This window comes from Rhinopithecus bieti, unplaced genomic scaffold, assembly GCF_001698545.2.
Source record: "Rhinopithecus bieti isolate Rb0 unplaced genomic scaffold, ASM169854v2 scaffold_315, whole genome shotgun sequence".
NCBI classification, from domain to species: Eukaryota; Metazoa; Chordata; class Mammalia; order Primates; family Cercopithecidae; genus Rhinopithecus; species Rhinopithecus bieti.
The window spans coordinates 6,909,168-6,933,400 of record NW_016803481.1 but is presented as its reverse complement, the minus strand read 5'-3'; the positions used below and the strand labels follow the sequence as shown (position 1 = coordinate 6,933,400).

General features: G+C 46.5%; 1 protein-coding gene and 1 long non-coding RNA gene across 3 annotated transcripts; both read left to right on the top strand.

Moving 5' to 3' along the window:
• Positions 1-1,055: 1,055 nt before the first annotated feature.
• CHMP7 (charged multivesicular body protein 7) lies at positions 1,056-19,758 on the top strand. 2 transcript variants are annotated; one of them, XM_017885754.1, is made up of 11 exons: positions 1,056-1,233; positions 4,261-5,000; positions 7,226-7,397; positions 13,187-13,372; positions 14,397-14,530; positions 15,971-16,019; positions 16,269-16,388; positions 16,668-16,766; positions 17,002-17,062; positions 17,892-18,071; positions 18,287-19,758. In XM_017885754.1, the coding sequence occupies exons 2-11, from the start codon at positions 4,702-4,704 to the stop codon at positions 18,346-18,348; spliced, it is 1,362 nt and encodes a 453-aa protein (XP_017741243.1). In that variant the 5' UTR covers positions 1,056-1,233; positions 4,261-4,701; the 3' UTR covers positions 18,349-19,758. The 2 variants fall into 2 exon arrangements, with proteins under 2 accessions (XP_017741243.1, XP_017741232.1); XM_017885743.1 differs by having other exon boundaries at positions 1,056-1,265.
• Positions 19,759-20,747: 989 nt separating this feature from the next.
• LOC108537949 (uncharacterized) lies at positions 20,748-22,671 on the top strand. Its single transcript, XR_001887966.1, has 3 exons — positions 20,748-20,791; positions 20,961-21,080; positions 21,322-22,671. It is a non-coding gene; the product is annotated as an uncharacterized LOC108537949 (long non-coding RNA).
• Positions 22,672-24,233: the final 1,562 nt, after the last annotated feature.

Here is a 24,233-nt window from a genome sequence, read left to right as displayed (position 1 = left end):
CGTTATAATGTAAATTGCTATCTGACTTTCACTTGAATTGTTTCCTTTAATACGCAAATTTAAGACTATTTAGCTGACAACTGCCTAGGGTTGTGAAACAGGTTATCAGGCATCTGAAAGTCTAAGATAAAGAAAAAAAGCATTTTTATGAATCTGTAAGATGTACTTCTTCTATCAACATGCCTAATACATCTACGTATTTATATGTTGTGTACACAATGTTGCACTCCTGAACATATATAAAAGAGCTCTAATTAATTGTCTTACAAAATAAAAGCATTTACATCAAGTACTTTATTAGAAAAGGAATGACTGGTCAAATGCTTTTCAAGTTATCTGATAAGTAAAATCTTTAATAAATAAGCTAGCTTTAAAATTACTGGTAAAGTAATATTAGAAATGTCTTAAGAATTGCCAGCATACATTTTTATTTGCATTTATTAATCAAGAAATTTCATACTTAACCCTACCAAATACTATAAGGTGTCAAAATTTGGCACAGAGGTTACAAAACTATAAACCCAGCCCAAGACAGAATGACCTCTGCTCCTGTAATCATTAATAAATAAGACATTGATATTGGTTTAATGAAAATAGCTACATCTTGAATTATTTAGCAAAATTACCATAATTTCTAATCTTGTGGCAGTCTAGGTAGTCTAGTCCACAGGCAGTAAGGAGGTTTGCTTTGGGAAAGGACTGTTACAGTCTTTGTTTCAAAGTTAAACTATAAGTAAACTTGCATGGTAAAAGAATGTTTAATTTTGTAAAAAATGACCAAACTGTCTTCCAAAGTAGCTGTCGGGGACAACCTGCTCCCAGAAGAAAGCAGCAAACCCCCTCCCCTAAATGCCCTGCAGCTTATTTCTTCTGAGATGCTGGCTCTGCCCCAAGTTCCCAGAACTTAGGTACAGCTGTATCCACCCCCAGGCCAAACCACATCCTGGTACTCTAAGCCAGGTGGGGCAAGAAGTGACAAACAACTGCAGGATGTAGACTAACCTCAGAAAGCCCCTAGGCCCTCAAAGCCCTATTATAAGCCCCTCACCTTGAACACTCTGGGCTGCCTCCTCTGAGGGTTATGGAGCAAGCCGGCAGTTCAACAAACTTGCTTGCCTGACTTTGAGCCTACTGGTCCTTTCTCTCGGCCGACCTTACAGTAGCTGTACCACTTTGCATTTCCACCAGCAATGAGTGAGTGATTGCTCCGCATCCTCACCAGCATTTGGTGTGGTCAGTATTTTGGATTTTCACCATTCTAATAGGTGTGTAGTAGTAGCCTATTCTTGTCTAATTTACAGTTCCCCATGACATATGCTATTGAGCATATTATCATATACTTATTTGCCGTTGGTATATATTATTTGGTGAGATGTCTGTTCAGATCTTTTATTCATGTTTTAATTGGGTTATTCTTTTTCTTTTTGTTGAGTCTTAAGAATTCTTCATGTGTTTTGGATTAACAGTCCTTTATTGGAGATGTCTTTTGCAAATAGTTTCTACCAGTCTGTGGCTTATCTTCACATTCTCTTCACAGTGTCTTTCACAGAGCAAAAATATTAATGATAATAATTATGTCTAATTTATCAATTATTTCTTTCATGGATTATGCTTTTGTGTTGTATCTAAAAGTAATCATGATGCCCAAGGTTATCTAGATGTTTTGTCTTCTAGGAGTTTTATTGTTTTGTGTTTTTACATCTAAGTCCATGATCCCTTTGATTTGGCTTTTGTGAATGGTGTAAGATCTGTACCTGGATTTGTTTTTGTTTTTGCGTGTAGGTGTTCCAGTGCTCATTGTTGAAAAGACTCTTTGAACTATTGTATTGCCTTTCTTTTTTTTGAAAGGTCGGTTGACTATATTTATCTGTGTCTATTTCTGGGATCCCTATTCTGTTCCATTTATCTATTTGTTATTTTATTTTATTTTATTTTTTGAGACGAGTCTCACTCTGTTGCCCAGGCTGGAGTGCAGTGGTGCAATCTTGGCTCACTGCAAGCTCCGCCTCCCGGGTTCATGCCATTCTCCTGCCTCAGCCTCCCGAGTAGCTGAGACTACAGGCACCCGCCACCATGCCCAGCTAATTTTTTGTATTTTTAGTAGAGATGGGGTTTCACCGTGTTAGCCAGGATGGTCTCCGTCTCCTGACCTCGTGATCCGCCTGCCTCGGCCTCCCAAAGTTATTTGTTTATTCTTAAACCAATACCACACTATCTTGATTACTGTTGATTTATAGTAATTCTTGAAGTTGGGTTGTATCCATCCTCTGACTTACTTCTTCAATATTATTTTGGCTCTTCTGAGTCTTTTGCCTTTCCACATAAACTTTAGAATTAGTTTGTTGGTATCTACAAAATAACTAGCCATGATTTTGACTGGAATTGCATTGGATCTACAGATCAATTTGGGAAGAATCGCTATCTTGACAATATTGAGTTTTCCTGTCCATGAATATAAAATGCCTCTATATTTATTTAGTCCTTCGTCAATTTCTTTCATCAGAATTTTGTAGTTTTCCTCATGTAGAATTTGTACATATCTTGTTAGATTTTTACCTAATTTTTTAATAGGGGGTGCTAATGTAAATGATATTGCGTTTTTAATTTCATATTCCACTTGATCATTATAGGTATATAGGAAAGGAATTGACTTTTATAAATTTACTTTGTATCTGCAGTCTTGTTCTCATTGCTTCTTAATTCCAGGACATTGATTTGGCAATACTTACATAATTTTCTACATGGATAATTATGTCATCTGTAAAGACAGACCATTTTATTTCTTCCTCTTCAGTCTGTACAACTTTTATTTCCTTTTCTTGGCTAACTATGTTAGCTAGGATTTCCCATACAGCGTTGACTAGGAATGGTGTGAGCAGACATTCTTGTGTTAGTCCTGATTCCAGTGGAAAAGGATCTAGGTTCTCACCATTAATTCTTATGTTGGCTGTAAGGTTCTTGCTTATGTTCTTTATCAAGTGGAGGATGTGTCCCTCTGTTCCTAGAGTGCCAAGACTTTTTATCATGAGCTAGTGTTGGATTTTGTCAAATGCTTTTTCCGCATCTGGCGATATGATCATATGATTTTTCTTTAGCCTATTGGTGGATTATATTAATTGATTTTTGAACATTGAACTAGCCTTGCCTAGCTATAATAAATTACACTTTATCCTGGTATACAATTCTTTCAATACATTGTGGGTTTCAATTTGCTAATATTCTATTGAGGATTTTTGCATCTGTATTCACAAGATATATTGTTTTGCGTTTTTGTTTGTTTGTTTGTTTTTGTTTTTGTTTTTTCCGAGACGGAGTCTCGCTCTGTCGCCCAGGCTGGAGTGCAGTGGCGTGATCTCCGCTCACTGCAAGCTCCGCCCCCCGGGTTCACGCCATTCTCCTGCCTCAGCCTCCCGAGTAGCTGGGACTACAGGCGCCCGCCACCACACTCGGCTAATTTTTTGCATTTTTAATAGAGACGGAGCTTCAACGAGTTAGCGAGCATGGTCTCAATCTCCTGACCTCGTGATCCGCCTGCCTTGGCCTCCCAAAGTACTGGGATTACAGGCGTGAGCCACCACCTCCGGCCGTGTTTTTTCTTTCCTGTAATGTCGTTTGTGTGGTTTTGGCATTAGGGTAATTCTTGCCTCATAGGCTCAGTTGAGATGTATTCCTTTTGTTTCTATCATATAAAAGAGATGGCACAGAACTGGTACAACTTGTTTTTTAAATACTTGGTAGAACTTATCAAATGAAACCATTTGGGCCTAATGCTTTCTGTTTGGATGTTATTAATTATTGATTCAATTAATTAGATATAAACATATTCAAGTGGTCTGTTTCCTCGTGTGTTTTGGCAGAGTGTGCTTTCAAGAAATGTGTCAATTTCGCCTAGGTTATCAAATTTGTGGACATACAATTATTCATGGGATTCCTTTATTATCATTTTCATGCCCATGGGATCTGTAGTAATGTCCCTTATTTCATTTCTGATATTGACTATTTGTTTTTTCTCTTTGTTAGCCAGGCTAGAGGTTAATCAATTTCATTGACCTTTTCAAAAAATCAGCTTTAGGTTTTGTTGATATTCTTTTGATTTTGTTTTCAATTTCATTGATTTCTGTTCTTTTATTTTTTCTCTTCTGTTTACTTTGAACTTAATTTGTTCTTATTCTACATTCCCAAGGTGGAATCTTAGGTTATTTTAGATCTTTCTTCTTTTCTGGTTTGTACATTCATTGATATAAATTTCCTTCTATACAGAGATTCACGGATCCATCCGGGTGGTCCGGGCACCACTGGCGCCCCTCTGCGGCGATTCCCCCGTTCCATTTTCTGAAGCCACAGGTCAGAAGCCGCTGTAGAACGCTTTGCCAAACTCCAGGATCTTGAAGGGAACGTAACGCGCAGCTACCTGCCGCGCAGGCGCAAGCCTTTCTTTCCGCACAAAGACCGTGGGAGGAGGGGTCGGCGCAAGCGCTCGGTGTCTCTCTGAAAAGAACTTCATCATCCTGCCACCCGCTTACGGAGCGCAGCGCAACGCATGCGCCTTGAAGACTTACGGAACTTATTTCATGCTCGGGGCGGCGGTGACGTGTGAACGAGAAGGAGGTGGTCAAGGAACGGAAGCCGGGAGGGAACTAGGGCGGAAGGGGACCAGGGCCGGGCTTGTGTTCGGTGCCTTGCCGGGGCTGGGGGGTTCCGATGTGGTCCCCGGAGCGGGAGGCCGAGGCCCCGGCCGGGGGAGACCCCGCGGGCCTACTGCCCCCCGAGTGGGAGGAGGACGAGGAGCGCATGTCCTTCCTGTTCTCCGCTTTCAAGAGGAGTCGCGAGGTGAACAGCACCGACTGGGACAGCAAGATGGGCTTCTGGGCGCCGTTGGTGCTGAGCCACAGCCGCCGCCAGGGGGTGGTGCGCCTGCGTCTGCGGGACTTGCAGGAGGCCTTTCAGCGCAAGGGGAGCGTCCCGCTGGGGCTGGCCACGGTGCTGCAGGACCTGCTGCGGTGAGGGGCGGGCCGGGGCCAGGGCCGCGAGGGCGGGCGGGGGCAGCTCTCCGAGGGCCGGGCCCCGGTCCTGTTCTCTGCACAGTGCACTGCGCCCAGCCCAGTGTCTGGCCCAGAGAAGGCATCCAGTGTGGGTTCAGAAGGCGAAGAAGGAAAATAAGGAGGCCGGGCTGGGGAGGTTTGGAGGGAGAGGAAGAGGGGGTCTGGGGAAGATTGGGGTCAGGGATAGTCCCATTAGATGAGTTCCAGAGAAGCCAGCCTAGCAGAGGTGACAGTGATTTGCCTGAACGGACCCCGTTGTGTAGTTATTTCGTAAGAGCCTCCAAATTTGAATGGCCCGTGGAGCAGAAGGTCTAAGAGATAGTATTCATTAACCTAGAGAAGGTCAGAACTAAAAAGCGGGCATTCGTGGGGAAGAGGCCTGTAGGCATCTTGCCAACAACCCCTGGCACAGCTCATGCGTCTGGCTTGTCCTTGGCACAGGCTTTTTGGAGCAGAGAGGACGTGAAGGATAACGAGGGCTTTGCTGAGTATCTGAGTGCCCTTAAAAGGTCTGTAGGAGATACATGTGTGACAGGTGCAGTGTTTTGGCGGTATCTGAGGGGTAACATTGATTAACTAATAGATGTACAGTGCTTGGCAGCATGCAGATACTTTGTATGCACCATTTGACCCACTCAGCGGTCTTGTGGTGCGGTGATAGATTATCCTCAGCAGACAGAAGAGGAAACTGAGTTTCAGAGAGATCAAGTGACTTACTCAGAGTTACACAGGTTAAAGCTGATACCGGGACTGGATACCTTGTCTTTGGATAAGTCATTTGCAATTCAATGTACGTATCATTCTGAGACCAGCCTAGCGTGATACCCCTCTCAGTGAAGGAGGGAGAAAGTCAACTCTGATGGGTTTTTGTTTTTTTTTTAGTTTGCTGCTCTTTCTGATTAAGAGCTCTCCCTTCTCTACTTTTGTTCTCAGTACCTTCCCATTGGCTGACGATATTGCCTAGGATGGTCTCGAACTCCCGAACTCAAGCGATCCTCCCACCTCGGCCTCCCAAAGTGTTAGAATTACAGGCGTTGAGCCACTGCACCTGGCCAGCAAGGCTTTCGGAGAATGTGTACAGTGGAAAGGGTTTTCGTTCATGCCTGAAGTAGGGAACAGGAGAAACAGTAGTTGAAGAAGTCAGTGAAGGATGAGACCAGAATGGGCTTCCTTACTGTAGAAGGGTGACGATCTTTCACTTCCAATCCAGACACTTTAATACATCGATGGTATTAAAGTTTCTTCTCCTGTCTGCTGGCGCTCCACTGAAGAAGCTTCCTGTTGCTTGCCTGGGTCCTGAAGAATTTCTGAGGGTGATACTTCTCCACAGAGGCGACGTGGCATAGTATTAGTATTAAAAGTAGTATCAAAAACTACAATTACTTTTGCACCAACCTAATAGTTAACAGCTTAGCTTGAGGGCCAGCTGGCCTAGGCCTGAATCCTGGCTCTGCCATTTGCTAAATTATGTGGCCCTGCACAAATTTTATGCTGTCTTTAACTCTCAGTTTGACAAATTCTAAAATGGTGATGATAATTGTACCTAGGTTTATTGTGAGGATTTGAAGAGATATTCCTTATGTAGCCTTCAGCATAGTGACTGGCCAGCGGCAAGCATTTAATCAATTGAGCTGCTGTTACTGTTACCATACCACGAAATACTTACATATACTTACATATACATCGTAATACTTACATATACATCATATCCCCACCCTTGCCTTGGAAGAGCAGGAACTCTTTCTCTGTACATCTTTGTTTTCTTCCTTGTGTCTTGCACTCGACAGTGATTTATTTTCATTTGATTGTTTTGAGCACCAATTGTAAAAGGAAATCTCAGCGAGGGCTCAGAAGCTGCCTGTGTTTCTGTTGTCTTAGTGAGGCACTTGCCTTTTGGTTCCAGCCCTGTCATGGTGTAGATTTGACCTCTCTGCTTACCTTCTGAGTCCCTCAGTTTTCTCATTCGTTAAAATGCTCATAACACCGCCTCCTATGCAGAGGTGTTGTGAGGCTTAGAGCTGGAGTATAAACAATGCCGCATGTAGTTGGCACAGCGTAGGTGCTTAGTAAATGGTAGTGATGATGATGATAAAATTCCTCTTTTGAGGTAAAGGGGGAGCTGGGGACTGGAATGGGATATTACATTAAGTGCTACTACACGCCCTTCTTTTTCTTGCCTGCAGTCGAGGGGAGCTGCAGCGGGAGTCAGACTTCATGGCCAGTGTAGACAGCAGCTGGATCTCCTGGGGAGTCGGGGTCTTCCTGCTGAAGCCTCTCAAGTGGACTCTTTCTAACATGCTGGGAGATAATAAGGTTCCAGCCGAGGAGGTCCTTGTCGCTGTGGAGCTGTTGAAGGTGGGTACTCAGAAGGGGGTGTCTGGGTGTCACCTTGTGTAATCATAGTATCCTCCACGTCCCTTGTGTGCGTTCTTTTTTACATGGTGACTGAGTTGATAACTGAGTTTATCTGCCCTCCCTTGTACTTGTGCTTTGTATATATTCGTTAGTGGGGCTTGTACATTTCAAGGGTTAGCCTTTGTCTGGGAATTTTCAGCAACTAACAGTGGATTATTTTCTAGTATCTGTAGGGATTAATGTTAAGCAGCAGTTTAGGAGATGCTTTGCCTTCTGTAGTTTGCTGACAGGAGTTTCTCAGGATTCCTGAGGACCTTGTGGCTTTCGGTATTGCCACCTCTGAACTGGCCCACTCAGCTCCGCTTTCCTACTTTGTGACCGTGCCCTTTCCCCTTCCAGCTTTCTGATGGCCTGCCTTCTGCTGCACATGCTCTTCTCCCTTGAAGAGGCCACTGGGGCCATGGTCCCGTCCTAGCCTCCTGGTCAGTCAGCCTCCTCCCGGCCTGCCTTCCCCACAGCCTTAATCGCATGGCTCATTGCTCCACTCCCTTCCTCAGCAACACCCTCAGCTCCTTTGCATCTCCTTTGGTCCACACCAGGAGACTCCCAGCAAATCCATAGCCCTAGATCAGCCACATGGGGTCTAACACCCCTGCTGGAGAAAATCACCTGTCATCAGACTGAGGTCCCCTTCATGGTCCCCAGCTGTGGGAGGCCCTCAGAGCCACACCACAGCCTCATTTTTCTTTCTCTCTGTCCCCTCACACGCTCATTCCATCCTGTGTCGTCTTTCCTCTCTGCAGGCACTACACTGAGAAGGTAGACTCAGGGTTCCTAAGTCGGCCTTCAGTTTTCTGTCCTCCTACCCCAAGCCTGACCTCCTCAGAGCCCACCTCCTTCTGTGCTCAGAGTATAGTGTCCTTCCTCTGCCCCTCATCTACTGTGTGTCTTCCCTGCCCCTCTTGTCCCTTTGTCCCATTGGCTGGCCTCTTGCCCGGTATGTTCCATCTCCCTCTCAGCCCGTAAACCCAAACCCACTCATGCTTTTCCAAACACGGATTGTCTCTTTTGTGGTACCTGGGCCCTACCTAGTGAGTGCTGTTTCCTTCTCAACCGACCTTTGCGTCACCATTTCCACACCTCCCATTCACTCTGTCACCCGGTGCAGACCTGCTTCAACCACCCCCTCCACCTGGATGCTGTGGATGAGTCTCTGTGTGTGTGTGTGTGTGTCTGTGTGTGTATGTGTCTACAAAGTTGACTGAGCACCTGGTGGCCAAAGTACATTGCAGAGAGTAATTTTGAAATTCACAGACCAAGCCTGACCTCAGGGCCCTTGCATAGCCCTAGAGGCCTCACACAGCTGGAGCCAGCCCAAAATCCCCACCCCTCACCCCAAGAGAAGCAGCCATTTCTCCTCACCGTGAGAGACTCCAGCGCACTCTGCCTCAGATTGGGGAAGAGGTCTCCAAAATCTGCCAGTCTCTCCCTGTCCCCCAGGATTGTTGACTAAGCAGCCCACATTTTCTTCAGGGGCAGCCCGTTTGCTCCATCTACACGCCCTCCCCGCACCCATGCGGTTATTCCCCTGCCCGGTGCCCTGGTCTCCAGGGCTCAGTCGAGGTCCCCGCAAAGACTGCAGGGTGATTTGAGTCTGCCTGTCATCTCACATTGTCCTCCAGCCTGGGGCGGAGGAGAGACAGACCCATGGACCCCCACAGGTGAGGTTTGCACCGGCAACCAAAGCAAGCCTGCTCTTGAGGTAAATTGGTTTTCCCAAGTCCAGACAGAGAAACAGCCAGTAACTTTTTACTTTTGGATGGTACTGAAAAATACAAAAAAGCAAACATTGTCCATTATTTTGTTATTTAAAAAGAATATACAAAGAAATGAAAGTTTTCTTTCTGTTCATCCAACTTTTCTCTCTTTGGGCACTCTCTTCCCATTTGTGTGAGTGTGTGAGTGCGTATGTTTACAGACTTATGTTTCCTTAATGGCCTTGTCAACTTTAGTTCTTCCTGAAAATCTTATTCACTTGTTTCTTGTCTGTCTTTCCTACTAGAAGGGAACAGTGCCATGGGCCCTGGGATCCTAGGAGCAGTGCCTGGTGCCTGGTACCTGGTAGACGGTCAACAAGTCCCTGTTGAGTGAATGAATATATACACACAGACACATGTGTACACATCACTCCATTTTTTTCTAGAAATGGAATTGGTGTGCAATCTGCTTTGTTTTCTTCCACTGCATTATATCAGGTGCCTCTTTCCAGGCCCTACACAGTATGGATTTACTTGATTCTTTTTGATGCCTGCATGATAATCTATTGCTGTGCCACAATTTATGCAACAGGTGCTCTGCAGATGGACATTTAAGTCATTCCGATTTCTCTCTCCATTTTTCCGTTACAAAAAAATGCTACTTGGGCAGAGATCTATGTACTTCTCCCTTTATTTTTATGGAATTGATTTTCAGAAATGCATATGTGCTTTTTAAATTTTAACAAAAATTGCCAAACTACTTTTCAAAAGTTTGTAATAAGTTGCACTTTCATGAAGATTCTGTAGTCCAGTCTCCCCACATCCTTGTCAGCACTGGATGACATCAGTCTTTTCAATCTTGCCAACTTATTGGGAAAAAAAATGATACGTCCTGTTTGTGAATTTTTTTCACCTATGTACTAGCCATTTACATATCCCCTTCTGTGAGTTGTCTGTTTATATCCTTTGCCTGTTTCATATTGTGTTATCTTTTTTTTTTTTTTTTTGAGATGGAGTCTGTCTCCCAGGCTGGAGTGCAGTGGCGTGATCTCTACTCACTGCAAGCTCCACCTCCCGGGTTCACGCCATTCTCCTGCCTCAGCCTCCTGAGCAGCTGGGACTACAGGCGCCCGCCACCACGCCCGGCTAATTTTTTCTATTTTTAGTAGGGACGGGGTTTCACCGTGTTAGCCAGGATGGTCTCGATCTCGTGACCTCGTGAGCCACACCCACCTTGGCCTCCCAAATGCTGGGATTACAGGTGTGAGCCACCGCGCCTGGCCGTATTGTGTTATCTTTTATGTTCATCTGTATTCTTTACGTATTAGAGATAGGTACGTATAATGTATTTAGTATTAAAGATGTAAATATTGTTTCCCAGTCTGTTGCTTGCTTAATTTTTATTTATGATGTCTTTTACCATATAGAAGGTTTCACATTTCTGTAGTCAGATCTCTCAAACTTTTCCGTATGGCTACTGAATTTCAGGTCTTGTTTAGGAAGGCATCTTCTGACTCAAGCTTAAGTGGATATTCTTTTATTACTTTGCACTTTTTTTTCCATTTACATTTCCTTACTTCAATACTTATTTTTGTGTATGTGGTGGGAAAAAGCTGTATTTTCTTCCAGATGGATGGCCAGTTGTCTCGGTATTTTTTCTTGATGTTGTATAACATTAATTTATTTGTGTGTGGTTACTGTGCAGTTACTGCAGTAGTTGCATATCTGGTAGGGCAGTTGAATCAATGAAAACTCAATGTCTGTGTCTTACTAGGCTCTTTTCCACCCTTTGACACCGTTGACGAGTCGCTTCTTAAAATGTCTAATTTCCTTGAATTTGTTTACATGATGCAGCAAGTTCTCCTTGGTTCCCCCAAAGCAGTCCTGCTGGCTCTCTTTTGTGGTTCCTTCACTTCCTAAACAGTGATCTTCCTTCAGCTTATTACTTTCCTCCCTGAGTGTCCTTGGGATATTTGCCGTGGATATGCTGAGGACTTTCAACCATTGTATCACTATCCTGCCGTCTCCTTTGAGTTTCAGATTTGTATATCCACTTATAGGTTGTATATATATTCTTGGATATCTCTCAGACATCTTTTTTATTTATTTATTTGTTTGTTTGTCTATTTTCAGATGGAGTCTCGCTCTGTTGCCCAGGCTGGAGTGCAGTGGTGCAATCTTGGCTCACTGCAAGCTCCGCCTCCTGGGTTCAAGCGATTCTCCTGCCTCAGCCTCCCAAGTAGCTGGGATTACAGCGCTGCCACCACACCCAGCTAATTTTTTGTATTTTTTTTAGTGGAGACGGGGTTGCACCATGTTGGCCTGGCTGGTCTCAAACACTTGACCTCAGGTGATCCACCCACCTCAGCCTCCCGAAGTGCTGATACTATAGGCGTGAATCACCGTGCCCGGCCTCTCTCAGACATCTTAAAACATCATATCCAAGATGGGATATTTTGTCTTTCCTTTAAACTAGGCTTTTCCTCCTGTATTTTTTGCTATTAATAGCATCACATCCATCAGTCACTCAATCCACGGTGACTTTCCTCTCAACTTTCTCCTCCAACCCTATATCCAGTTACCAGTGTTATCTTCTGAATTTTGTTTGGCTCCACCACTCCTCTTTCTGTGTTTATTATTCAAATAGTCTGTTGTTCAGCCCCACATAATCTCTTGTGTAAATGGTCTCCTTGCCTCTAATCTTAACTCTATAATCCATCCTCTCCCAACTGGCAGTTAGCTTTCTGTTAATCTAGCCATGTCAGTTTCCTTCAGTGACCACCCACCATCTACAGAATAAAGGATCATCATAAACTATTATACTTTCTATAATGTAGGAGTTCTTCTCCTCTCTCTCCTTTCCGCTCTACATTTGTACACGTGCCGCATTGACCCACCCTTCTGTACTCATGTTCCTCTCTCTCTTCCTGAGATAACCCCTTTCACCTCTTCACCTAGCTCACTCTTCAGAATTCTGCTCAACATTTTTTTTGTTTTTTTTTCAAGAAATCCTGAATCCCCAGGCAGTCCTTTCCTATATTTTCATAGCATCCCATGCACACCTCAGTAAGTCTTTCTTGTTTCTGGTAGTAATTTCCATGTGTGAGCGAAATGGTGACATTATTTCTTGGAACTTACGTTTCTTAGTCTTGTCACTAATCTTATCCCATCTGTTTATCGTGTACTTTTCTTAGTTTTTTATTTTGTTTTGTTTTGAAACAGTGTTTTGCTCTTGTTGCCCAGGCTGGAGTGTAGTGGTGCAATCTCAGCTCACTGCAACCTCCGCCTCCCAGGTTCAGGTGATTCTCCTGCCTCAACCTCCCAAGTAGCTGGGATTATAGGTGCCCGCCATCACACCCGGCTAATGTTTTTTGTATTTTTAGTAAAGACGGGGTTTTGCCATGTTGGCCAGGCTGGTCTCGAACTCCTGACCTCAGGTGATCTGCCTGCCTCAGCCTCCCAAAGTGCTGGGATTACCAGCATGAGCCACCATGCCTGGCCCTTTTCCCTTAAGACTCTTTACAGACTCAGTAATGTTTGTGTTTCCAGTATAGCCAATTGGCAGGAAAATGGAGAGACTACCATTGGAAGGGAATTGGATCTCATTTCATCCACCCTCTTCAGAGAGTGATACTGAGGACTAGTGAGGCTGTGACTGGCGCAGGGTCACCTAGGCTGGACTGGAAATCAGGCCTCAGGTCTCATTCACAGATGTTCTACCTCACCTCCTCAGTCTTCCCTTGCGAAACCACAGACAAGGGAGAGGCAGGAGTGTAAAATCCCCAGTGGGCGTTCAGTGCACTGGCTCCCAGCATCTCATGTGCCTCATTTCAGATGGAGTCACCAAACTTTCTTCCAAGGCTTAAAAACACAGATCCTTCCTCCTTTTTAAAAAGCCGCTACTTGGGGAGGATGGGCTTGGGATTCCTGGGTGCTTGCCTTGTGTGGTCATGGTTTTGAAGCTCGGGGTCAGGGTCCCTGGGTCCCGTGGCAGTGGCCAGGGCCTGTCAGCCCATGTTGCCTTTCCCGCAGGAAAAGGCTGAGGAGGTGTATCGTCTGTATCAGAACTCGCCCCTCTCCTCGCACCCCGTGGTGGCCCTGTCAGAGCTCAGCACCCTCTGTGCTAACTCCTGCCCAGATGAGAGGACCTTCTACTTGGTGTTGCTGCAGCTGCAGAAGGAGAAGAGGGTCACAGTCCTCGAGCAGAACGGGGAGAAGGTACGGAGGCTCACCTGTTCATTCACTGACTCAGCGGTGATTGATTCAGTCCATACAGTAGCGACCCCTTATCTGAGATTTTGCTTTCCAGAGTTGCAGTTACCTGCAGTCAACCACGGTCCAAAAATAATAAGTGGAAAATTCCAAACATTAACAGTTCCATAGATTTCAGTTGTGCACTGTTCTGAGTAGTGTGATGGGACCTCGTAGTATCCCGCCTGAATGCTCATCCCCCCTTTGTCCAGCATCTCCCTGCCTGAGTCACTTAGGAGTCGTCTCAGTGATCAGATTGACTGTCATGGCACTGCAGTGGTTGTGTTCAAGCCACCCTTATTGTACTTTTTTTTTTTTTTTTTTTGAGATAGAGTCTTGCTGTCGCCCAGCAATTGCACAATCTCAGCTCACTGCAGCCTCCACCTCCCAGGTTCAAGCGGTTCTTCTGCCTCCGCCTCCTGAGTAGTTGGGATTACAGGCATGCGCCACATCGCCTGGCTAATTTTTGTATTTTTAGTAGAGAAGGGGTTTCACCATTTGGCCAGGCTGTCTTGAACTCCTGACCTCAAGTGATCCTCCTGCTTTGGCCTCCCAAAGTGCTAGCATTACAGGTGTAAACTACCATGTCTGGCCTATTGTACTTAATAATGGACCCAAAGCACAAGAGCGGTGGTGCTGGCAGTCCAGATTTACCAAAGAGAAGCTGTCAGGTGCTTCCTTTAAGTGAAGAGGTGAAAGTTCTGGACTAAATAAGGAAGACAAAATATCATTTGATGAGGTTGCTAGGATCTACAGTAAGAATGAATCTTCTATAGGAAAAATTGTGAAGAAGGAAAAATGTTTGCATAGCTGTATGTATAGGATTCAGTATTCTCCGAGGGTTCAGGCATCCATGGGGGGTTCCATTCACTGGAATGTATCCCCCACGGATAAGGGGGGCCTGCTGTTCTTATATGCCCACCAGCACTCCTGCTTGGGAAGTTCTCAGCCTTTGTGGTAGCAGCAGTAGTAATTTCTCCCTGTCCCTCAGATTGTGAAGTTTGCCCGAGGGCCACATGCCAAGGTCTCTCCAGTCAATGACGTAGACGTTGGGGTGTACCAGCTGATGCAGAGTGAACAACTTCTCTCACGCAAAGTGGAGTCCTTATCCCAGGAAGCAGAGAGGTAACTTTTAACCCCGAACTGAGCCCCCTCCCCACTGTGGCTGGCCCCCAGAGCCAGCAAAATGTTACTGTATGTGGGCTTTTAAAAGATAGGTGTTTTTTTTTTTTTTAAGCTAATTACAGAAGTATTCACTACTCAATGCAGAAATCATGGAAAGCACAGATATCACAAAAGAGAAAAAAAATGAGGCCTTTTCTTTCTTTTTTTCTTTTTTTTGCTCTGTCCCTCAGGCTGGTGTGCAGTGGCATGATCTCGGCTCACTGCCAGCTCCACCTCCCGGGTTCACACCATTGTCCTGTCCCAGCCTCCTGAGTAGCTGGGACTACAGGTACCTGCCATCACGCCTGGCTAATTTTTTTATATTTTTAGTAGAGACGGGGTTTCACTGTGTTACCCAGGATGGTCTCAATCTCCTGACCTCGTGAGCTGCCCATCTTGGCCTCCCAAAGTGCTGGGATTACAGGTGTGAGCCACTGCGCCTGGCCTTTTTTTTTTTTTTTTTTCTAAATTGAGACAGGGTCTTGCACTATCCCCCAGGCTGGAGAGCAGTGACACGATCTTAGCTCACTGCAGTCTCAAACTCCTGGACTCAAAACAATCTTCCCGCCTTAGCCTCCTCAGTAGCTGGGACCACGAGTGCGCACCACCATGCCTGGCTAGTTTTTTAATTTTTTGTTGAAATGGGGTCTCACCGTGTTGCCCAGGCTGGTCTCAAACTCCTCGGCGCAAGCGAGCCTCCCACCTCCCACCTCAGCCTCCCAAAGTGCTGGCATTACTGGGGTGAACTGCTGTGCCCAGCTGAAAACACGAGTCTTAATTCTTCCCCCGCAGACCATGACTGTGAGTGTAATGTTTATGCTCTTCCTTATCAGTGTCCATTCAACTAATATTTATTGAGCTAGGCTTTGTCTTAGGGACTGGGGATATAGGCGTGGACAAGACAGGTTCCTGCCTTTGCAGAGGTCTTTCTGAGGGGCCCTTGACCTGCCCTTCCCCCACCCTTCCCCGTGGATGACTGTACAAGGAATCCCTGATAAAGACACACACTCCGGCAGGCGGACACAGACATTGAAGTCTGTCTTCCAGTTGGGAAAGCCTCGCCTTGTTGGGAGGCAGAGGGATGTGTCCGAGGTCATTATTGGTGTTAACAGTTCATTCCCCGTCTCCCCAAATTGGGAAGACATCTACGAGGTGCCCTGTTTGCATGTTCTGTCGCGGTGGGTTGAAAAAGCTTGTCCTCAGTCAGCCTGCTTGAGCTGCCTGTTGACTTGCCATAAGAGATTTTGACCGTCAGCATCTTTTTTCTTGCCACTGGGCAGAGTGGGTTTAGTCTTAACAGATTTAAAACCACCTTGACTGAGTGCTGCTCTCAGGGACCCTTTGGGACCCTGCCCCTCCCGTCCTGTGACACAGTCATCTTATCTGTCCCTCTGTTTCTAGGTGTAAAGAAGAAGCCCGCCGGGCGTGCCGAGCAGGAAAGAAGCAGCTGGTGAGTTCTTGTCTCCTCCAGCCCCATAGCAGTGCCCCAGGCAGGCCTGGAGCGATGCCCAGCATTTCGGAGAGCAGCCCGCTGGGGTTTTGAGGGGGACAGAGTCTGCAGGGGGCCCAGGCACCACAGCTTATTTTACAGACCGGAGGGAAGAAGGCTGGGACGGCCTTAGCGTCTGGGAAGGGCTGTCTTCCTCTTGCTCTTTGGCTTGCCCAGTTCAGCACTGACCTAAGTCTCCATGCCCCCCAGGCACTGAGGTCTCTCAAGGCCAAGCAACGGACAGAGAAGCGCATCGAGGCCTTGCATGCCAAGCTGGACACTGTGCAAGGCATCCTGGACCGGATCTATGCCTCCCAGACAGATCAAATGGTAGCCACTCCCCTCTGGTCCAGCACTCAGCTGGTCTCTCCATGGGTGTTGGTCACTTGTAGCTTCGGGTTTGCTGTTTGGAGGATCCCTGGGTTCTTTCGGGATGTAGCTGGGGCTGCCTTTGTCTTTCCAGTCAGGAGGTTTGGCCTCAGTGGGTATAGGGTAAATTGAGATTGGGTGCCCAAAAAACCCCAAAGCTGCCTTTTGGAGTTGAAACAATATTGTATGTATTTTGCCAAATGTCTGTCATATGCACTGATAGCTTTGCCTTGTCTTTAGGTTTTTAATGCCTACCAGGCTGGGGTGGGAGCACTCAAACTCTCCATGAAGGATGTCACAGTGGAGAAGGCAGAGAGCCTTGTGGATCAGATCCAAGAGGTACAGAAAGGGGCCAGGGAGGGACACACAGAGAAGTAAGTGACAGAGGACAGATTTGACTTCATTGCACATCCTCTTTAATGAAACTTGACTTGTGACCTTGTGAACTTGAGGAAACTTTCCGTGATTCCCATTTGGGGCAGGATTGCTTTGTCACCCTAGATATTTTCCAACGAAGCCTGAGATGCTCAGAGCCACCATGCCCAGCTCAGGGCTTTGCACTTGTCTCTTACAGCTCTGTGACACCCAGGATGAAGTTTCTCAGACTCTGGCTGGTGGGGTAACCAATGGCTTAGGTGAGTGGACAAGGTGGTTATTTTTATTTTTATTTATTTATTTATTAATTTTTAGATGGAGTCTCACTCTGTCACCTAGGCTGGAGTGCAGTGACACATTCTCGGCTCACTGCAACCTCTGCCTCCTGGGTTCAAGCGATTTTCCTGCCTCAGCCTCCTGAGTAGCTGGGATTATAGGCGCACACCACCATGCTGGGCTAATTTTTGTATTTTTAGTTGAGATGGGGTTTCACCATGTTGGTCAGGCTGGTCTCGAACTCCTGACCTCGTGATCCGCCTGCCTCAGCCTCCCAAAGTGCTGGGATTACAGGCGTGAGCCACCATGCCCGGCCCAAGGTGATTGTTTCTTGTTTTCGTCCTGGAAGACTTTGTTTCCCTGTGCTGTGATGAGTTTGACGGTAGATTTGCTTTTCCGGGTGTAGGCAGGCCTCTCCTAGCCTGCCCTCCCTGGGGCCCATCTGCGGGAGCAATTAGGGAATTGCCATTTCCTCCTTGACAGCCGTGCTCATGACCCTTCTGTGCTCCGGCATTCCTCAAGCACAAGGCTTCTGACTGGAGGATCCTCCTGCAAGGGCAAGGGGAATCAGGGTCAGGTCCATGGGGTTAACAGAATGCACCTCCTCGGTGACTTAGCTCTGAGTGTGGAAGAAGCGTCTCTGCTTGAAGCTACCATCAGTTTCCTGACTTCCGGGATTTTTTTTTTTTTAATTTGCAAGGAGGCCTGGCATCTTTTGTAAAGCTAAGTGGGGTTTTGGTAACCTCAGTCCTGTACTCATTAATGTATTTCTCCCTGGAGTTTATGCATCTTTATGTTGTCTTTTATTTCCAGATTTTGACAGTGAAGAACTGGAGAAGGAATTGGACATCCTCCTTCAGGATACCACCAAAGAACCTTTGGATCTGCCTGACAACCCCCGCAGTAGGCATTTTACCAACAGTGTGCCTAACCCTAGGATCTCAGATGCTGAACTTGAAGCCGAACTTGAGAAACTGTCCTTATCAGAGGGAGGTATGGAGCTGTTTTCCAAGGCCTCAGGTGGGCATGTGGCCATCTGGCTGCCAGAGTTGATGGGCCCAAGCCCAGTTACTCAATTTGCCAGAGTACCAGAGCCCTATAGGGAGTTGAGGGTTTGTTTATATTAAGACTCAGTCTCGTAAACACTGGAATGCCTTCATCTTCAAGATTTTCCTGTTATAGTGTTCAGTCATTTCTTTGCCTTGCAGGTTTGGTCCCAAGCAGTAAATCTCCGAAAAGGCAATTGGAACCGACTCTAAAGCCATTGTAGGACCCTCAAGTGAAGGACCCTCATGTAAAAGAGAGACCAGGCTTGCTGGGTGTGTACATAGTTATTTAAACAAGAAACTCTCAGAATGTGTTTGGAAGAGGAGGAAGGAGAACCACTGATTTATCTGGATGCTACTACTTACTACAGGACAGATAGAATTTCTGGAAGCGATGCTCCAAAGGCTTGCTCCCAACTATATTATGGACCTGCCTTCTCATCTTTATAGTGCCACAATTTATACAGTCCTGTGTCTGACCTGTCATTTCATAGCCTGCAGTTCTTGCCATTGGCACACTTAGTTTGTCTTCACCCACCAGCTTCATTCCAGCCTATGAAGGGAAAAGATTTGCAGCTTTGCCAAATCTGAATCAGTTCCCACTTCCCCCTGCGGTTTTTTTAGAGGGGTTTATCCTGTCGCTAATGTCAGTTAAATAACTTACTCTGCCCGACTTGATTTCACTGGTAAGAGAAGAATGAGAATGAAACACTTCAAGGTTTTATTTGAGGGGACTTAGCTGCCATTTTATGGAGAAACATGTAGTGTAAAAGGTTTTTCTCTAGGGTCATTTGTCAGAATTCTCCAGGTGTTCAGAGAAAGAGGTCGCCCCAAGTGGCCCAGAGTCATGACAGTCCGGAGGGGCTGGTGTGGCCAGTGGGCGCTGCCTCTTCATCCGATGCAGCAGGAGGTCCGCTGGTGGGGGAAAGGCTTCTTCCGAGGCCTCTGCACTTGCCTGGGAAGAGGCCCAGTGACTACAGGACCCCGAGATGTCCAGACCCCTTATGCTTTTCTAAAGAGGCGAAATTGTTGCCTTGGCCCCATCATGGGATAACTTAAAAATACATACCTATCTTCCAGAACAAGCCACACAACAACACACCTCCCCTCCTTGAGCCTGGCACACAGCACTGGGCTCTCTGAATTTGGAAAGCGTTTCACTTTGTGGCCTACTGCTCAGGGCAGGGGAGCTGAGCCAGGATGTGCAATAGAAGCAGGGGCTGTGCCCTCTGCCACATCTGCCAGGAGCTACCTGGGCCACCCGTGTACCTGTCCTGCTTCCTGCAGTCCCCGCTCCCTGCCTCCTTTGAGGGACTGGGCAGGGCGGGGTAGGGGGATAGACGGGAAAGGGTCTGAATGCTCTGGCAACGGTGAGAAGAAACGATAGCCACGCTGCCACTCTGCTGCCCAGCCACCAGGATTTCTGCCTGGAGCCCTTTGCCCTGTCCCTGCTGCCTGAGGTGGCGTAGAGCAGAGGAGAAGAATTTGCTCCAGGCCAGGAGCACAAATCATTGTTCAATGAATTTCTCTCCAACTCGACCTTGGTAAACGGAAATGTTGGGGGTGAAGAGAAACAATCACTATTTTTTTTCTTTTTTATCTGGTAAATAATTAAAAGAAAAACCGGAACACTTGTCCCGTCTCTTCTTTAGGTTGTATCAATGTCTTGTTCCTTCGTGCCTCCCCACGCTTCCAGCTTCTGCACACTTTGGTTCTTTCTCTGAAGTCCACAGGAGAATGTGGAGTGCCTGGTCATGTGAGCTTTGAGCTGTAGCAGCTGCTGCTCCATCCAAGTGGCCGCGCACAGTGAGCTCTCCTGGGGAGAACTCACTCTTTGGCCTCCCTGGTTTTAGCAGTGTGCCATTGCTACAGTTTTCCGTTGCCTAGGCTCTATAAGTGGCCTAATTTCTTCTGCCCATGTGATTGTATCATATTTTAGTCTGGCACTGGTATTTCTCAGCCTCTCCTCCAGGGATGGTGTTTGCCACGCCCTGTGAGGGAGATGGGCTTTGAGGCTGAGGGCAGCATTAGGAACAGGCTAAACAATTGGCTGCAGCACTCGGTCTGCAGCTCCAGGTAAGTCACAGGTGAACTGGCCAGGAAAAGGTGGTGAGAACAGCGGCTCAGAAAGCCCTGGGAGAATCTAAAGGACCTGGTGAGAAGGGCGAGAGGGACTGGAGTTCACAGACCCTGCCGAAGAGAGGGCAGAACCGCTGTTCCATTCCTTCTGCTGGAAGGAAGTGGCCTCGACCTGGTGAGCCTTGTTAGTCTGGTTTAAGGTTGCTTTTTCTTTCACTATCCTGAGCCACTGAAGAATCCTTGTTAAATGATCCAGACTACTTATTTGCTGTGCTACAGGAAATTAAAAGGAGCTATTGAGCCTGCTGGGAGCAGAGAACAAGAAGGGGTAATCTACAGGACTCGGGTGGCGGCGGCTGCAGCTGCCAGCATGCGATTCCCACAGCTGGGCAATTAGGGCTGAGTGGCCTCAGGAGTCAGCACCGTGGAGGGAGTCACTCCTCTTGAGAGTTTTCTTTTTTTTTTTTGAGACAGGATCTTGCTCTGTCACCCAGGCTGGAGTGCAGTGGGAGATCGTGGCTCACTGTAGCCTCGACCTGGGATCAAGCAATCCTCCCACCTCAGCCTCCCGAGGAGCTGGGCCTACAGGTATGCCACCACACCTGGCTCATTTTCTTTATTTTGGTAGAGATGAGGTTTCAAACTCCTGGCCTCAAGAGACCCTCCCACCTTAGCCTCTCAAAGTGCTGGGATTACAGGTGTGAGCCACTGCACCTGGCCAACTTCATTCTCTTGAATCTTTGCTGCCTCATGACAGGAGTCAGAGCCTGACAAAGTGAAGAGATGATGCCGTGACTAGGAGGGTGGCTGGAGAGTCCCCCATCACTGCTAGTATGGGAACGATGATGGTTTGCAGAGAGGAGGTGTGGATAGAAGGGTAAGTGGGTATTTGGAGGTGAGGGGAAGGGTGTTACTTGGGAATCTCTTGGGCCTGCCTAAAAAGGTTGTGTAACCAGAGTTCTGGGACCGGGGTGGGCTCTGCAGTCAGACATTGTTGTGAGAGAGATGAAAGGGTTACACTGCAGTTCTCACTGCCTGCCTGAAGTAGCCCAAGGCTGAGCAGACCTCCGGGAGGTGGTCATGAGGATCTGGCTCAATCTACCGAAAATATAATCTAGGCCATCAGAAAAGAGGAGGGAAGAGCTGGAGCTGTGAAGAAAGATGAGATCACTGAGAGCTGCTGACTCCCAAAGAATCAAAAGGAGGCCCTGCTCTGAGGCTTGTGGGTGAGCCTGGTGACCCTCCTTTCTTCTGAAGTGTCATGCCTTCTCATTTTTACGTAGTTGTGGCTACTCTTTGGGGAAAGCGTGGCTTCTTTTCTCTTTCTGCACAGAAGCAATGCGAGGTTATAGACTCTGGAATATAACCAGAATATGGACTCTGGAATATGGCCAGAAGGAGCCACGAGAAGGGTAGGGGAAATGTCTGTTTTACAGAAGAGGACCCTGAATCTTAGGCAGCTTGCCGAGGCCACAGAGCTCACAGGGGAATTTAGTTTATTGCCTTCCAGCTTGGAATTCTTTGTTACACAAGTGTTGAGGCTCAGAAAATAATGCCCCAAATGTGGCATTTGACGAGCTGAACTAAAGCAGCAGCCTCAAGCTCTCTCTCTTGACTTTCCCCCACCATGGTGTCTTTCTAACTCTTTCTTTTCTTTCTTTCTTTCTTTTTTTTTTTGACACTCTTCTAAAGCACCAGGAGCATGCTGTCTCTCTGACCCTTTTCTTTCCTTTTCTTGGACCCTTTCTTTTCTAAAGCACCAGGAGGAGCTCTTTCTCTGGAAGTTCCCTTACCTGATTGAGAAAACTTCTTCTAAAATAAATGCAGTTGTCTTAAAGCCCCCTCCCTATGAATCTCATTAAATAACCAGGAATGATTAATCACCCAAGAAAAGACTAAAAAAGAAGCTACAGCCAGGATACCATACCAGACAGACTTTTTATCTTTTCTTCTGAGGGCAGTTCCAAGAGATAACCTGGGAGACTGTATCCACATAATAAGACAATCTTGGTTCACAGTGCAGTACCACCCCTTCACCTTTCATGACTTGTCCACAAGCTATTGTTTGTCCTTCAGTCCCATTCAGCATCCAAAGAAAACCATTTACAAACCACTGTCAGGTCTTTGGGTCCATTCATTTACAGCCCCCACTTCCCTTTCCCCAGTGAAGAGAGTACTTAAGTGCCAACCATTGGGCCTTTCTGTGTATGTTCATATTTTTTATATGGCTCCCCTGCTTCATGCATGTTAATAAATTGTTATATTTTTCTCCTGTTAACCTGTCTTTTATTATAAGAGTATTGGCTATGACCCTTAATAGTATGGAAGAAAGAGATCACCCATTTCCACTCTTGCACCAGGCTACTCCTAACCACACTCTCAGAAACACATTCTCATGACCAGGTGCAGTGGCTCACACCTGTAATCCCAGCACTTCGGGAGACCAAGATGGATGGATCACTTGAGCCCAGGAGTTCAAGACCAGCCTGGGCAACATAGTGAGACCCCATCTCTAAAAATGGAAGAAGGAGGAAAAAAACACTCTCAAAAAATAACTCTGAAATTACTTTCTGTAGTGGGCATGTGCCCTGACCTCATGTCAGTGCTTACGGTTGGCAGATCAGCTTTCTTTGGCTGACATTTGTGCAGTTACACACACTTCTACAGATTGGAAATTATAGGCTGGGTGCGGTGGCTCATGCCTGTAATCCCAGCACTTTGGGAGGCAGAGGTGGGCAGATCACTTGAGGTCAGGAGTTCCAGACAAGGCTGGCCAATGTGGTGAAACCCCATCTCTACTAAAAATACAAAAATTAGCCAGGCATGGTGGCGGGTGCCTGTAGTCCCAGCTACTTGGAAGGATGAGGAATGAGAATCACTTGAACCCAGGAGGTGGAGGTTGCAGTGAGCTGAGATCGCTCCACTGCATACCTGCCTGGGCAGTAGAGTGAGATCCCATCTCAAAAAAAAAAAAGAAAAGAAAAAAGAAAATTGCCTCCCAGGAGATACTGGATAGGGCTGTACCCCAGAATCTCCCCAATTTTAGGGAAACCAAAGAAAGTATTAAGAGTGTTTTGTTGTTGTTGTTTTGCTGGTCTGCACCCTGTAGATAACGTTTTGATTGTATTTTGCAGCAGGCCCTTCAACTGTACAGAAAAGAGCCAGCTATTGGCCGCATAGCACTTCCTGAAGGAGTAGGTTCACAAAAGTAGTAAAGCTGTCTTTATTCACAGGTGATACAATTGTGTATGTAGTAATCCAAGGAACCTACAGAGAAACTGCTTCAATGAAAAATTTATTTTAGCATGGTCACTGGACACAAGCTCAATATTTTAAGCATTGAGTATAGTTCTATATACAAAAATATAAAAATGTAAAAGAAATGATCTATGCTAGCGCCCAATATATTGAATTCTAAGGAAAAAGTTTAATACCCTTTGCCATGGCTTCTCAACCTTGGTGCTATTGATATTTTGAGCCTATAATTATTTGTTATGGGAATTGTACATTTTGGGATGTTCAGAAGCATCCTTGCCTCTATGCACAAGATTCCATTAGCACTGTCCATCCCCTAGCCTAACAGCCAAAAATGACTCCAGATACTGCCCTGGGGGACGGGGAGGATGGGAGCAAAACCACCCCTAGTTAAAAACCACTGCCCTAGGCCGGGCGCGGTGGCTCAAGCCTGTAATCCCAGCACTTTGGGAGGCCGAGACAGGCGGATCACGAGGTCAGGAGACTGAGACCATCCTGGCTAACACGGTGAAACCCCGTCTCTACTAAAAAATACAAAAAAGTAGCCGGGCGAGGTGGCGGGCGCCTGTAGTCCCAGCTACTCGGGAGGCTGAGGCAGGAGAATGGCGGGAACCCGGTGGGCGGAGCTTGCAGTGAGCTGAGATCCGGCCACTGCACTCTCAGCCCGGGCGACAGAGCGAGACTCTCGTCTCAAAAAAAAAAAAAAAAAAAACCACTGCCTACATCTGAAAGCTATAAATATATTATAGAGAAAAAAAAAGTTAAAGATGTCCAT

Bases quoted from the DNA above. Each gene is read 5' to 3' on its own strand.
- CHMP7 (XM_017885754.1), top strand. From the start codon at position 4,702: ATGTGGTCCCCGGAGCGGGAGGCCGAGGCCCCGGCCGGGGGAGACCCC. The intron at 7,398-13,186 runs GTGGGTACTCAG...CCTTTCCCGCAG, and splicing joins TCGCTGTGGAGCTGTTGAAG to GAAAAGGCTGAGGAGGTGTA. The intron at 18,072-18,286 runs GTATGGAGCTGT...TTTGCCTTGCAG, and splicing joins ACTGTCCTTATCAGAGGGAG to GTTTGGTCCCAAGCAGTAAA.